General features: G+C 34.8%; 1 protein-coding gene across 1 annotated transcript in view; it reads right to left on the reverse strand.

Annotated features, from left to right (window-relative positions):
• Window positions 1-1,266: 1,266 nt before the first annotated feature.
• The window catches only part of CHIC1 (cysteine rich hydrophobic domain 1), a 93,798-nt gene continuing 78,470 nt past the window's right edge, over window positions 1,267-16,594 (reverse strand). Inside the window, exons 4-6 of the mRNA XM_037132508.2 lie at window positions 9,918-9,974; window positions 9,597-9,656; window positions 1,267-8,143 (exon numbers count right to left, since the gene is read on the reverse strand). Coding sequence (XP_036988403.1) covers window positions 8,093-8,143; window positions 9,597-9,656; window positions 9,918-9,974 — 168 coding nt within the window. The 3' untranslated portion in view covers window positions 1,267-8,092. The remainder of the gene's footprint in view (window positions 8,144-9,596; window positions 9,657-9,917; window positions 9,975-16,594) is intronic.

The raw sequence follows: 16,594 nt of genomic DNA on the forward strand, positions 1-16,594 counted from the left end.
GCCTGTGCACACCGGCCAGGTGAAACCGGCAGGGCACTTCCCAGTCCTGTGTGGAGGACTCAGAGGCTTCTGTGCCTGTGTGCATCCGCCAAGCTGTTTGGGATCCGAGAAACCAGCAAGGTGCCTCCCAGCCCTGTGGTGGTGACCCCGAAGTCTCTGCACCAGCCCGTGCCCAAAGGGCAATCCGGGGTCTGCAAAACCGGCAGGGCGCTTCCCGGTCCTGTGGCGAGTCCCCAAATGCCTCCGCTTTCCCCCTGGCTCACTGCAAGGCCGGGTGGGAAGCAAGCCAAGCTGTCCTGGCAGAACACTTCAGTCCACTTTTTTAAAAAAGCCCCAAACTCTCCAGACAGCCTGCCTCTCAGTCCAGCTCAGATCCCAGCTAGACCAGTGAGGCCAGTGTGTCTCTCAGTTCTCCCAGGCTTGAGACCACAGAGTCTGCAGTTGAACCGGGCCCTGTGTCTTTGTAACCCTCCCTGTTAATGCAAGTAGGCATGCAGACAGGTCTCTGCTCGGTATTGTCCGGTTTTGCTTATACAGGGAGCAAGGGAGCTGCTGGCCCTCGCTGGTGGCCACTGTGGCCGCTCGGTGCTCAGGCTCCTGTGGCAGACACCTCTGGTGTTGGTACATCTCTGGTGTACGGTCAGACCGATGGCTCTGGTCCCTGGCGGTAGAGGCAGCACCCGGGCCACCTGGCTGGGGGCACCAGCCTCCGCTGCCGCTTTGTCTTTATTCCAGTCCCCAAGACCCCACTGACCTTCCGCTTTCTGGTGTTTCAGCGTCCGTCACAATCTCTGTTCTTTTAATTTCACAAATGCTGGATAACTGATGGATTAGTGTGCTGCTTCTCTATAGGTCTGCCAGGATATTCATCCACGAGTACGGGAGCTAGAATCCGCTCCAGCCTACTCTGTCACCATCTTCCCAGCTCCCCCAAAATAAAAATTTTTAAAGATTTTATTTATTTATTTTTAGAGGAAGGGGAAGGGAAGGAGAAAGAGAAGTGAAACATCAATGTGAGAGAGAAACATTGATCAGTTGCTTCTCATACACTCCCCAACTGGTGACCTGGCCTGCAACCCAGGCTTGTGCCTAACCCAGAATAGAACTGGCAACCTTTCACTTTGTGGGACAACACTCAATCAACTGAGCCACACTGGTCAGGACACAAAATCGAGTTTTTAAAAGGAAGGCTTATAATGATAAAATCAGGGAAGGAAAGGAGGAAAGAAAGATGCACCAAAGAACATATAATTTAATTCATTAACATAGATTTGCACTTTATTATAATTTTGCATCCTGAGATAATAAAATTTTATATCTGACAAGTAAATGATGACAGAAGCAGCAGTGAAAGTTTCAGAGAGGCAGGTATTCTTCAATTTGGCACAGCTGTATATAGGTTGAGTTCTTGCTTGGGGGTTACTCCAGAACTCAAAGAAGAAAAATGAATTCATTCCACAGGCTATGTAACAATACAAGAGATGCACTAAAGTTCTTGGTTTTCATGGACATAGCCACTTTTATTCTTTTCTAGTAAAGTTGTCCCAACAGGAATCCTCTGCCAAAAAGTAGAAATCCTAGGATTTTCAAACAGTTGTTTTGATCAATGCCTGCTTCCTGGCTACCAGGATTTCTTGTTTTTGCAGCCTAGGCTCATATTTACATGTGGTTAGTCCAAGGATAACAAAGTAGCTTGTAGATTATATAATTTCAAACATTTCTAACTTGTTTCAAAGTCCAGGCATTAAAACAATTTTATACTACTTGCTTACTAGAAAAATGGCAAATTAAGAAAACGAAGCCAAGAAAAATGCAAAGAAAATAAGCAGGAATAAAAGGAATTTTGAAAAACTATTGTTGTGACACATTACATTGAATTATACACAGAACTACTTTGAGACTCAGAAATTGATATTTACTCTAATGCTAGAACATGACATTTTAACATTTTGCACATTTGCAATTCTGTGTGTGTGTATGCTTTACAAATACACACCCAAATACATTAGCTTTATTATATAATCCTGAAACAAACAAACAAACAAACAAACAAACAAACAAACACCTGAAGGCAAATTCTAACACGAAGTTATATAGTCCAATCTAGCCAGAGTACATCAATGCATACAACCTAGCATTTCATTATTTAGGGATTAGGTAAGCAACCTGTGGAAAGAGTCAAATAATCTTAGTTCCTTTATAAAAGTGGTTCCCAACATTTCACCATAGAATTCTTTTATTATTCCTCCCCCATTTTCAAGTATTTAGTTTACTAAATTGCATGTAACAGATTTTCTCATTTTTTAATAATTAAAATCATAACTGCCATTCACAGGTTCATATCAGTGTGTGATAACTAGTATTAGAACTAAAAAAAATATACACAAGATATGTGGAAATTCATGTTGTAGTTGGCTTGTGCAACAGAAATATTCTGAGTAAATATGATTTCTAGTATACTTTTGCAATATTGAAAAAAGTTCAAGGATGCCTCTACTACTGCCTTCATCTGTTTCAAGTTGGGAACCACTAGTTTATAACTACCTGCTTTTCTTCCCTAAATCAAGTTTTAACATAACATAATATAACATAACATATAATTACCCATGTTAACACAGAGAGGATTGATACAATTCACTACTGAAAAATAGATTAATTGTAACACTCATTTTGTAGAGTTTGACTGAGAAAGAAAACATAACATAGATTTAAAGCAATATACTTAAAAATTACAAAATTATGATATCCAGTATATTTTCCAGTCAACTTCAAAATGCACATTAATATATGAAAATATCCTCAATTCCCCTGTGAGGTAGGTCCAGATTATTGTCCCCACTTACACAAGGAGGACATGAGATACAGAGGAATTAAGTAGCAGACTAAGAATTGAACCAACCAGAAGTGACTTGGGTTTGATTCCATACCACTTTCCTTTCTAATATTATCAATTTGTTCCAATGGATCTTTGTGAGGATATGGAGCTTATTAAGTCACTGAAACAATATTGTATGAGATATGAAACTCTTTTTATATTAATGTCACAGTAGATCCTTCCATATCTCCATTGTTGTTACAGCTATAATTCTTGTCTGAATACCAACTACATAGTCAGATACCACATAGGCAAAGACCACAGACCACAGACCTCAGTCCTCAGTTCCTGCGGAATTACATTCTCATTACCATATAGGGCTAAGGTCTAGCAGGCATCAGGTTCTTTAAGTCTATGTGATATGAATAACATATCAGCTAGGAGCCAGTTGGTGAATCAAACTTTTACGGTGTGCAAGGCACTGTGAGAGTTCCTACCAAGGGTAGTAGATCTGAAAAAAATCATTCTGAGATTCTATAGGGTAAAGATTTCCTAAGGATTCTTAGAATCACAAAATGTGATTAGGTAATCTTTAATTTTCTGTCCACCTCTAGGTCCATGATTTTATAGATAAAGAAGTTGGCGTGGAATTTAAGTGACTTTCCTGGAGCCCATAAGATTAGGTTATTTTTTCATATAGTATGAATCTGACAGAGTCCACAGAAAATGAAACATATTCTCAGGTTGCCATTATCAAAATGAAAAGGCAGGCTCTTAATCAAAAGAGAAATTTGGGGCAAGATGAGAATGTCTGTCTATCTCTCAACCAATCATTTATTTCTATCCTTATTTTTAGTCCATGTATTACATAAACAGGTAATATTAATAAACCTATTTCTTTTCTGTGGAAAATTTCCCTGTAGTTCACCATTTAAAGGAATATGGACAATTTGAAAATTGTTACAAAATGGATTTTTAAATAAGAATTTTATGGGCATAAGATGACCTAATTTCAATAAATTTGAACACTTTACCATCAAATTAGCAAAAAAATTACCACTGTTTGAAACTCTTCCCATTAAATGGGTGTGTGTGTATATATAATTTCTATATCCTCCCAGTCAAAGTCAATTCTAATGAAATATTGTTTAAGTAGTGAGATTTGATTTTTGTAAGTGGTGGTTTATTTGTAAACAAAATCAAAATGCTAATGATGTTTAAAGCTCTCATACATTTTTTAAAAGCCTATTTATTCAAATGCTTAGAACTTCACTCCAATTACTAAAAAACACATATATTTCATTGGAAGTGGTAGAGTACTAAATATTAACACAGTTTGATTAAGTGAACAGACATTAGTGTTTATAGGTCATAATAAAAAGAATAGTATGTCTATTAAATACTTAGGTGGGTTTTGGTGAGGCTTCAATCCAAGACCATTGTTATTTGAGAACCATGTTAAATTATATCTTTACTAGCATTAGAATTAAAGTAGTTTTGAAAGTGACTGATAGTTTTGTTCTGTAATATGCTGTCACTAATAGATCACATGACTGGGGAAAAACAAGGAAAAGAGGATTTAAGTAAGAAGAAATATAATGTGTCAGTGAAATATACTTAGTTGAAAAGATGGTATTTTAAATCTAATGTTTATCATTTCATCCATTCTGCTTCCTTCCACATAAAATGTTATCTTTGTTCAAAAAAGACAAGGCACTTCTCCATCTACTTCTAACATTTGACTACAATGGTCTCTGTCCTAAATTAACATGAAGGGTTAAAAGGGAACAAACAATAGCTGAAGAAGATTCAAGCTTATTTCATTTTATATACAATTTGGGTGTTTAAAAGGGTAATGAAGTGGAGATGCATAAGGGAAAGTTAGAGAAGAGCCAGTTTTAGCGTGCAACCTTAAAGCTTTATGAAATTTATATGCTTTGGCAAATATATGTTATTTTCTCTGGAAATGACCACAGCAGATTTCATAAAGGACTATGCAGCAAGGAAATTCAAAATTACTTTCTTCAAAAACAACTTTCACAAAAATATTTTACTAACTTGATGAAAACATCTGAGTATGTACTATCCCAAGGATAAAAGAAGAAGAGGTTGATAGGGGAGGAATTAATGACCACAGCGTGGTGTGTCATTTCGGCATTCACTTTTGCCAATTTCACCGAAAAGAAAACAGCCCCCTACAAGGCACTCGAAAACACACAGATGTTAATCAGCCTTGTCCAGAGGCAAATAGTTTGAAAAAGGAATCATATAAGAAAGTAAAAAAGAACACTGGATATTTTTGGAATAGTTCAAAAAAATAAGATGAGTCAACCAGCATAATGATCAATAAAATAATAAATTTAAGAGCAATTAGAGGTTTTAAAATTAAGTTTATACGTACTGGCACATAGTTTTTATAACAAATACTACTGTCGCTTGAATTATATTCTGTCACCTCCAGATGCCTTTTATTCCTGTCTCAATATTTATATCATGGAAAGCCAATTCACTACTTTCTGCTATTCTTTGAGTAAAACCAAGTGTGATTTATATATGGTAGGAAAATTACTTTGACCATCACATGACTAAATTCTAAGTTCATAGGAAAAAATAAGATTTTATGGGTTGACAGATAAAAATATCACTTGACACATTCTACATTTAGAAATTAGTGATAATTAGAAATTTTGTATTATTTTGCAAATCAATTTTGGTATTAAACTGTCACAGTTTGAAACATAAACCTGATGATATTAGCTGGAACATAACCCACAGATACAATTTTTCCCTGACCTCAGCTATAAAATAAGACATTTGGTATGCATTTTCAGAGGTTTCCACCTTGTCTATAAAAATACACCTTCAATTGTGCAGTAGAGAGACAGATGATATTTGCAGGCACACACAACATATGAAAAGTTAGATTCTCTGTGGCCAGGTGTCATGGTAATGGGACTCTGCAGAGGGAAGTAAAAACGTGTTTATGCAAAAATTATAGTCACTTAATTATATTAAATAGGGTTTCTTTTTTCCGTCTTCTATTACTGGTATAAGACTGTCACTATCAAAATGGGCATAAATTTTAAGTGGTTTTAAAGGGTCTGACTTTGTATGAAGAAATGATTCTTCTTTTCACTGAGAAAAAAGTTTGCTCAAAAAAACTTTACTAAAAGCAGTAAGAGTAAGTTGATAAATAAAATATTATAATTTTATTTTTAGCACTAGGAATTAAAAATAATGCCTACATATAGGCAGCCCTTTGCAATTGAATTAACACAATTTAGAGCTTTTTTATTATGTTAAAAACTCAAATTCTAGAAGAATTAGTGTAATGCTCTCACTTACCCTTTTTTAAAAATATTTTATTTATTTATTTTTAGAGAGGGGAAGGGATGGAGAAAGAGAGGGAGAGAAACATCAATGTGTGGTTGACTCCTATGCACCCCCTACTGGGTGGGGACCTGGCTGACAACCCAGGCATGTGCCTTGACTAGGAATTGAACCAGCAACCCTTTGGTTTGCAGGCTGGCACTCAACCCACTGAGCCACACCAACCAGGGCTGACATATTCTTTTCAAAAAATATTTTCTTTCTGTATCTTTAAAGAAAGAGGAAGGGAGGGAGGAAAAGAGGAAGAGGAATATTGATAAGAAAGAGAAACATCGATTGTTGCCTCTTGCACAGCTGGGGACCTGGCTGGCAACCTAGGCAACCTAGGTAGGCATGTGCCCTGACTGGAAATCTAACTGGTAGCCTTTTGGTTTGCAGCACAACACCCAAACCACTGAACCACATCACTTATCTTAATTGTGAGGAGAAATAGAGATATATGCACATACCAATGAAAAGCCTATATGTGGGGTGAATGTATAAACTAAAATATTTTCATCTATATACTTATCTTTCCTTCATGGACACAGACAACAGTATGGTGATTATCAGAGAGAAGGGGGTTGGGGGGAGGTAGAAGAGGGTAAAGGGGGATGAATGGTGATAGAAGGAGACTATACTCTAGGTGATAAACAGTACAATATATAGATGATGTACTGTAGAATTATTACAAATACTTGCCTTTCCTTATTAATAATATCCAAATATTTTTTAAATCTTCAAAAATAAGATTAAGAATTTGTATTAATTGTGATTTACCCACCACATACATATTCTTTAGGTACAGCTTTTCAATGGGTTTTCTCTTTCCCAAAATAGAATATTAGAACCCCAGAAGGGCATTAGCAGTGGCTTTCATGGGGGTCTAGATACCATCTAAGCCATTTGAAATTTTGAAACACTCCTTACAGCTGACAATTGTGTGTATTTTCAAATGCAGAAAAGGAAACATTAAGGAAAATAAATGAGAATAGTGAGGCTGTAAAATGTGTCAGATGCCAAATGAATTCTTTTGGGGGTGGGAATGGAGGACAAAATGGGAATTACTAAATTAAATAGAAAACAATCAGGGTCTTGGTTTCAGGTGCAATGCAGAGTATCTTAGACAGTGATTTCAGTTTTAATCAACTCATTACAAAGGACAACCCTGTCCTACAGTTGAAATTTTTCACATACTTATTATGGCTTTGCCATACAACAGCATGTTAACAATCTGTACATTTAAAAGGATGCTTACAAACTTCATTCATATTAAAATCTATGCAGAATTGTTGGCAATACAGTAAGAATAATATTAAATTCTGTAAACCATGGCATATCACATTTTACATTATGCAAAGAGACAATATTTACAAGTCTTTAGGAGTTTAAATATTTTATCCACTAACATAAATGATAATTTAGCTAAGTGCAGGACAAAACCAGTGCTATTAATTGCATGTCCTTTGAAAGCAGATAAGAATAAAATCATTTCTAAAAGCTACCAAAAGCTTCATGTCTGTTCAATAAGGGATTACAGAGCATTAAAGTAGCCTAGAAAAATGACGTGTATTTAGAAACATATGAGTATGAAAATTATAAGGCAGCATGCTCAAAACAAGTTTTTTTTTAATGCCGGTATTGTTTTATCTTTAATAACAACTATACATATTCACATATGTGTGTATTTATTTAAAAACTTAGAGCGCAAAACACAAGCTTCGTTTAACAAAAAAAGATGTGCAAATTTTCTTTTTAAACTGACACAAATAAAAGAGTGAGGAGAATATTCTACCATTATAAAGAGTAAGTTGAAGAGAGCAATGAGACCATCTTCATTCCAAGATCACCTACAAGGCACTAAGGGTAGGAAATGAAGGTAACACAGAAGTGACTGATTAAAATTCTTCAGTCAGGTCGGAATATGGGATATTTTGGTAAGAATTCTATTAGTATTACCTGCAAAATAGAAGCAGACAACAATATATTGACAAAATAATTTTCATTTACTATAACTTATATATAACCCAGAAAGTCTATAATCATTTTTCTTATACAATAAAGTATGTGAAATATATAAAAGTTATAAAAAGAACTTACGCACATTTTCATTAGATAATAAATTAAATAAAAACTGTTGCACCATAGCAACAGTTTTTATTATCTGATTTACAATAACTAGATTTAGGTACAAAAAAGTAAACCCTATTACATTATTATGTCCTTCCATACCTTCCCTACACCCCGTTTTTTTAAGCACAGTGGAATGGATTAAAATTGTGCTATCCAGATTAGAAAAATACCTTTATCTATATTACAACTACATATTTTTCAATTAAAGTTGCTATTTGGTTGAGTATTACTGTCTTTTGCAAGTTGTTAATAAAAAATACTAGTGTCCAAATGGACTGATTAAAATATGTTAATTAAAGGTTTGAAATATAATTATGAAAACCTAAGATATTTATGAGCTTTTATAAATTTAACACATAATTTTATAATAGTAGATTTTAGGTTTGTGGTCCTTTGTACATTTTCTCTGCAAAATTATGCAAAGTGGGGAAAGATACCATAATAATCATTATTTAGGAAATGGAAATGCAATACTCATTATTAAACATATACTACATGGCAGGAAATTGAAATGAATACATTTTATATTCTTTTCAATGTTAATAATGCTGAATTTGTCACAATGGTTATATATGAATTTATGTTTTATGATTAAGATGCATAGCTTTCAGTAAAAAAAATACAGGGCCCAGCACAAATAATGCTCCTTTTTATTACGTAAAAATCTTTTATTTCAAAATCATAAGCATGTGATTCTGTAACATAACAATATCATATTCAAGCATATCATATGATAAAATGTTCAAACTGTTGTCCATCTCTTGTGAGACATTCATGGACCCTACCAACCACATTCAGCCAAGCCTTACTTCTGCCAGATCTTGTATTGAAACTATGGTTTCTTCACTAAAAGTTAAATATAAGCTAAGTTTAAAAAAAAAGTCAGAAAAATAAATACAGAATTCATTAGTCAGTTCCTATGTTATGCAAGTTTTGACAAGGTTACATTTAGAAATATTTTGTTCAACACCAGCTGTGCCCATCACCGTATGCAACAATTTGCACCTATGTTGAAAGAAGATTAAGGTTGTGCAATATTTTCATCTGAGCACATTTGCTGAGATTTTTCTAAGATCTAAATAATTGCTAGCTTTCAAGATATTTTATGTTGGCTACAAACATAAAGAAGGTGAAAGAAAATCCTCTATATTCCAACCGACAAAAGTTCAGGATGAGGAGAAAAACAGTAGAAAGATAATTTGACAAATAATAAATAAGGTAAAATGTAACAATTAGAATGGGATCCAAAAAATTAAATGAAAAACAACTGCATACTTACATACTCCATCATATTGCTAGTTTCACATTTCCTTTTAGTCAACTTCCAGTGTAAAGCAAGCTAAGAAAGTACAGTTTGTTAAGAATTTTGATATCAACTTATATTAATAATTACCTTTAGATTTGAATAAATTCCAGAAAACAATCTAGGAATAAGTATAAGATCTAAATCATAGCATTTTAAATTACTTAGTAAAGAATATACATTAAACATTCAGTACTAATTCTCTAATTCATTCTTTTGTGGCCTGAGAACTTACCACTTTTTCTATTTAATTATACAAATAAATGAATGGGGCACTTATTTGTTTAAACTTCTTACCTTGTGATATAATCTGTTATTTTCCCACTCTAACAACTTCTGAATTGATCTTCTGGTCTGAGAGAAAGAATCAAGACTTTGTTATGAGATGACTTGAGCAGCTTTGTAAACAATGTGTACCTATATTTTTCTGCTTACTTGTAAGATCCCATTATTTTCTCCTCTTGTTTTTCTATTAGAAATCAGAAACAAAACAAAACAATGTAACTGGCAGAAACTGCCAAGAAAGGAGCAATGTTTTGAGTCGTTATACTATTATAATAAGATTATCCTTTCTCCCTCTCATATACAGGGTCCAGCACAAGTAATGCTCCTTTTTTATTACATAAAAATCTTTCATTTCAGCTCTGGCTGGTGTGGCTCAATGGACTGAGCACTGGCCTGGGAACCAAGGGGTCGCTGGTTTGATTCCCAGTGTGGGCACATGTCTGGGTTGTGACCCAGGTCCCCAGTAGAGGGTGCATGAGGCAACCACACATGGATGTTTCTCTCCCTCTTTTTCTCCTTCCTTTCCCCTCTCAATAAACTAACAAACAAACAAATAAATAAAATCTTTAAAAAATATTTTATTACAAAATCATAAGCATGGAATTCTGTAACATAACAATATCACACTCAAGCACACCATATGACATTTTAGGTGAAATGCTTGAATTGCTGTCCACCTCATGAGAGACATTCACGTACCTTACCAACCACATTCAAGCCTTACTTCTGCCAGGCCTTGTATAAACACACACACATACACGAATATGTGAAATTTTAATATATGCACTTAAAAATGAAATATGTGCAAATTAGTGGGTTATGAGTTCATTCACTAAATTATGGTGAAAACATTACTAATACTGCTAGAAGTCCATTTAGAGATTTAATCTACATTTTCATGTACTTTTTCACAGGGCTACTTTTTCAATATGCATGCAGTATGCCAAGTTAATCCACTTTCTCACAGAAAAATTTCCTATCAGATCTCCTGGCACAATGTCTGGCATACGGCAGTTAGTCAGGGTCTACAGGTTCAATAAAAGCAAGTCAATATAAAGCAGAATATCCATTGAAAAGAACATGTTAAAAACGGCCAGTCAGAAACTTGTATTGAGAGGGAAAAACATAAACAAGAGAAGCAGCACTGTAGTAAACAGAAGGACAGAGGCTAAGTTTCTTCATCTGGAGTGCATATATTTTGTAAGGAGAAAGAAAAGTTTTCAAAAATACTTGGAAACATTAAATTATAATATTACTAGGCATTTTTATTCTTATTTGAAGAGTTTTATAAAGTTCCTGGTAAAAAGGTCAGTAGGCATTGTTTAATATTAAAACTACTCCCTAAAATTAAATGATTTACAAATCAGACTATATCTGAAGTGATTTCCAAAGCACCAACACAAGAAATTATTCTGTTCACCTATGTAAGTTAACAATCAATAGCAACAATACCAGCTAGATAGAGTTTTACCATAGGGATCTTGTACTTGACAGAATCTCTTTAAACAAAATCAAATAGTTAACAAAGAAAGAGATTAAATTAGTAATTATAAATCTTTCCACAAAGTAAAACCCAGGCCCAGATGGCCTCAATGAGGTATTATCCTAGTTAAAGAAGAAATAATACTATGAATATAAATATAAAATTCTCAACAAAACACCAGCAAGTTGAATCTACCAACATGTGAAAAAGATTATATATCAGGACCAAGTGGAATTTATCCAAGGAACACAAAAATATGTTGATGTTATGTTAATGGCATAAAGGACAAAAACCACATGACCATATTTATTAAGATTTAGAAAGCTCATCAAGATTTAGAAAAAGCATTGGACAGAAATCCTGTACCAACTCATAATAAAAATCCTAAAAAACAGAAATAAAAGGAAACTTCCTCAACATGATAACAGGCATCTGTGAAAAATCTACAGCTAACATCATTCTTAACAGAAGGAGACTAAATGTTTTCCTCCTAAGATTAGTAACAAGATGTCTCCTCCCACTACTTTTTTTCAACATTGTGCCTGAAGTAATAGTCACAGTAATTACACAAATACAAAAAATAAAAAGAATCTAGATAGGAAAGGAAAAGTAAAATTTTCATCTGCACACAACATGATCTTTTATAGAAAAAACCTTAAGGCATCCACTAAAACACTACTAGAACTAAGTTCAGCAAGTTTGCAGGAAATAAGATTGGAATAGGTAGAAATATGGATCCAATAATCTTCACACCATGAAGTTAACACCTGAAAATATGTTATATTACATTGTAAAAAGGCCTTAGGAGGTGAAATTAAAATTACTAATAGTTTGACTTTAAAATAGAGAGGTTATCCTGAATTATTTTGGCAAACCCAATGTAATTCTATGAGTCCATAAAAGCAGATAATTTTTTTCTGGCTGATGGAAGGATAGTCAGAGGGGTTTGAAGCATAAGGAAAACTTGAATCACCATTGCTGGCTTTAAGATGATAAGGGCCACATAGAATATATAAGAAATGGTTCCTGCCAAAACCCGAATGAGCTGATAAGCAAATTCTTTTATTTTTATTTATTTATTTTTTTAAAAAATTTTAGTTATTTTTCAAGTACAGTTTTTTTGTCTATTTTTCCCATCCCAGCCTTCCCCGCCCCTTGCTCCCCACCTCCCTCCCATTTCCACCCCCCTTAGTTCTCGTCCCTGTGTCCTTCCTATTTGTTCCTCCAAATCCCTCCCCCTTTTTCCCCTTAACTTCCCTTCCCTCTCCCCTCTGGTCGCTGTCCCCTTGTTCTCTATTTCAGTGTCTTTGTCTTTTTTTTCCTGCTTGCTTGTTTGTTTTGTTCTTTAGCTTCATGTTAAAGGTGAGATCATATGGTATTTGTCTTTCAACACCTGGCCTATTTCACTCAGCATAATGCTTTCCAATTCCATCCATGTTGTTGCAAAGGGTAGGAGCTCCTTCTTTCTCTCTGCTGCATAAAATTCCATTGTGTATATGTACCACCATTTTTTGATCCATTCATTTACTGATGGGCCCCTAGGTTGCTTCCGACTCTTGGCTATTGTAAATTGTGCTGCTATGAACATTGTGGTGCATAGGTTCTTTGATATTGATGTTTTAGGATTCTTGGGGTATAATCCTAGCAGTGGAATTGCTGGGTGAAAAGGCAGGTTGATTTTTATTTTTCTGAGAAAATTCCATACTGTTTTCCATAATGGTTGTACCAGTCTGCAATCCCACCAACAGTGAACTAAGGACCCCTTTTCCCCACAACCTCTCCAACATTTGTTGTTTGTTGCTTTGTTTATGACAGCCACCCTGACTGGTGTAAAGTGGTATCTCATTGTGGTTTTAATTTGCATCTCTCTGATAGCTAACGATATTGAGCATCTCTTCATGTGTCTCTGGATGTTCTGTATGTCCTCCTTGAAGAAGTGTCTGTTCGAGTACTTTTCCCATTTTCTAATTGGGTTGGGTGTCTTCTTAGAGTGGAGTCGTGTAAGTTCTTTGTATATTTTGGAGATTAAACCTTTGTCTGAGGTATCATTGGCAAATATGTTTTCCCATACAGTTGGTTGTCTTGCTAATTCAATACTGTTTTCTTTAGCCACGCAGAAGCTTTCTATTTTGATGAGATCCCATTTGTTTATTCTTTCCTTTATATTCCTTGCTCTAGGAGACATATCAGTAAAAAAGTTGCTGTGTGAAATATCTGAGATTTTGTTGCCGATGTTCTCCTCTAGGACTTTAATGGTGTCACGGCTTATATTTAAGTCTTTTATCCATCTTGAATTTATTTTGGTATATGGTGTAAGTTGGTGCTCAAGTTTCATTTTTTTGCACGTAGCTGTCCAGTTCTCCCAACACCATTTGTTGAAGACGCTATCTTTACTCCATTTTATGTTACTGCCTCCTTTGTCAAATATTAATTGACTGTAGAGAGTTGGGTTGATTTCTGGGCTCTCTGTTCTGTTCCATTGGTCTATGTGCCTGTTTTTATGCCAGTACCCGGCTGTTTTGATTACAGTGGCCTTGTAATACAGTTTGATATCAGGTATTGTGATCCCTCCTACTTTGTTCTTTCTCAAAATAGCAGCTGCTATTCAGGCTCGTTTATGGTTCCATATAAATTTTTGAAGTGTTTGTTCTATGTCTGTGAAATATGCCATTGGTACTTTAATAGGAATTGCATTGAATGTGTATATTGCTTTGGGTAGTATGGACATTTTGATGATGTTAATTCTTCCAATCCATGAACAAGGTATATGTTTCCATTTGTTTGTGTCTTCCTTGATTTCTTTCTTCAGGGCTGTGTAGTTTTCTGCATACAGGTTTTTTACCTCCTTAGTTAGGTTTATTCTCAGATATTTTATTTTTCTTTTTGCTATATCGAATGGGATTTTTTCCTTGATTTCTGCTTCTGCTGATTCACTGTTGGTATACAAAAATGCCTTTGATTTCTGGATATTGAATTTGTAACCAGCTGTTTTGCCAAATTCATTAATTAGTTCTAGCAGTTTTCGGGTACAGTCTATAGGATTTTCCATGTACGCTATCATGTCATCTGCAAACAGTGACAGTTTTGCTTCCTCCTTTCCTATTTGGATGCCTTTTATTTCCTTGTCTTGCCTGATTGCTGTGGCTAAAACTTCCAATACTATATTGAATAGAAGTGGTGAAAGTGGACATCCTTGTCTTGTTCCTGATCTTAGTGGAAAAGCTTTTAGCTTTTTCCCATTGAGTATGATATTGGCTGTAGGTCTCTCATATATGGCCTTTATTATATTGAGAAATGCTCCCTGTATTCCCACTTCACTGAGTGTTTTTATCATAAATGGGTGTTGTACCTTATCGAAAGCTTTTTCCGCATCTATTGATATGATCATGTGGTTTTTGTCTTTGCTTTTGTTTATGTGATGTATTACATTTACTGATTTGCAAATATTGAACCATGCTTGCATACCTGGGATGAATCCCACTTGGTCTTGGTGTATGATCTTTTTGATATATTGTTGGATGCGATTTGCCAATATTTTGCTGAGGATTTTAGCATCTATGTTCATCAGCGATATTGGCCTGAAGTTTAGCAAATTCTTTTAAAGAATATCCAGAAAGCAATGCAGCCCTGCCAATAACTTTATTTTGGCCTTGTGAGATCCTAGTAAGAGAACCCAATTGAGCTACACTGTGTCTAGACTTTTGACTGTTAAATAGTAAAAGGATGTTGTTTGAATCCATTAAGTTTGTAGAAACTGGTTACACTAGTTGGTAAAGTAATACAAGGGTCAACATAAAAAAATCTATTGTATTTCTTTACAATCAGGAAAGAACAATCTCAAAGCAAAAGTAAAAAGGCAATGCCATTCACAATAGAATTAAGAATAAAATATTTAGGAATACATTTAACAAAAACTGTAAAATCTGTGCACTGAAAACTAAAAAGTTTGCTAAGATAAATTAAAGAGTATATAAATAAATAGAAAGATATTTCATGCTCATGAATCAAAAACATTTACAACGAATGGTGCTGGCAAAATTAAATATCCAAAAGAAAAATGATACCTCAAAACTCTACCTCATACCATTCACAAAAATTAACTCACAATGGGCCAAAGACCTAATTGTAAGAGGTGAAACTTTAAAACAAATAGGAGTAAATCTTTGTGATGTGTTAGGCAAAGTTCTCTTAGACATGATGCAAAAAGCACAAAAAAATTTAAAGTAAGAAATTTTACTTAATTAAAATGCAAAACATGTGTGTGTCAAAGATACCGTCAAGAAAGTGACACCTCTTCCCCATGGCCATGTGAAGACCTTTCACGAAAGAAATTAAGAAAACAATTACATTTCCAACAGCATCAAAAAATAAAATAATAATAAATAGAGGCAAGCAGGTAAAAACATACAAAAAAGCATACAACACTGATAAAGACATAAATAAATGCAAAGACATCTTGTATTCCTGGATTGCAGAAGTTAATACTGTTAAGATAACAATATTATCCAAAATGGAAGGCCAAGGTTGCAGATTAGGAGAATTTGCCTTTTTTAAAATTTTTATTCTATTGATTATACCACTACAGTTGTTCAATTCCCCCTTAATTCCCCTCCACTCTGCACCCCCACCCCTACCATTCCCCCCTTTAGTTTACGACCATGTGTCTCAAGTTCTTTTGATTCTGTATTTCCCATACTATTCTTGCCCTCCCCTATCTATTTTCTACCTACCATCTATGCTACTTATTTTCTGTACCTTCTCCCCCTTTCTCCTCCTCCCACTCCCTTGTTGCTAACCCTCCATGAGATCTTCTTTTCTATGGTTCTGCTCCTGATCTAGCTGTCCTCTTAGTTTGCTTTTGTTTTAGATGTGGTTGTTAATAACTGTGAGTTTGCTGTCCTTTCACTGTTCATATTTTTTACCTTCTTTATCTTAGATAAGTCCCTTTAACATTTCATATAATAAGGGCTTGATGATGATGAACTCCTTGAATTTGATCTTATCTGAGAAGCACTTTATCTGCCCTTCCATTCTAAATGAAAGCTTTGCTGGATAGAGTAATCTTGGTTGTAGGTCTTTGGATTTCATGACTTGGAATACCTCTTTCCAGCCCCTTCTTGCCTGGAAGGTCTCTTTTGAGAAATGAGCTGACAGTCTGATGGGAACTCCTTTGTAGGTGACTGTCCCCTTATCTCTTGCTGCTTCT

Source organism: Artibeus jamaicensis, unplaced genomic scaffold, assembly GCF_021234435.1.
Source record: "Artibeus jamaicensis isolate MK-2021 breed Jamaican fruit bat unplaced genomic scaffold, CSHL_Jam_final contig_240, whole genome shotgun sequence".
NCBI lineage: Eukaryota > Metazoa > Chordata > Mammalia > Chiroptera > Phyllostomidae > Artibeus > Artibeus jamaicensis.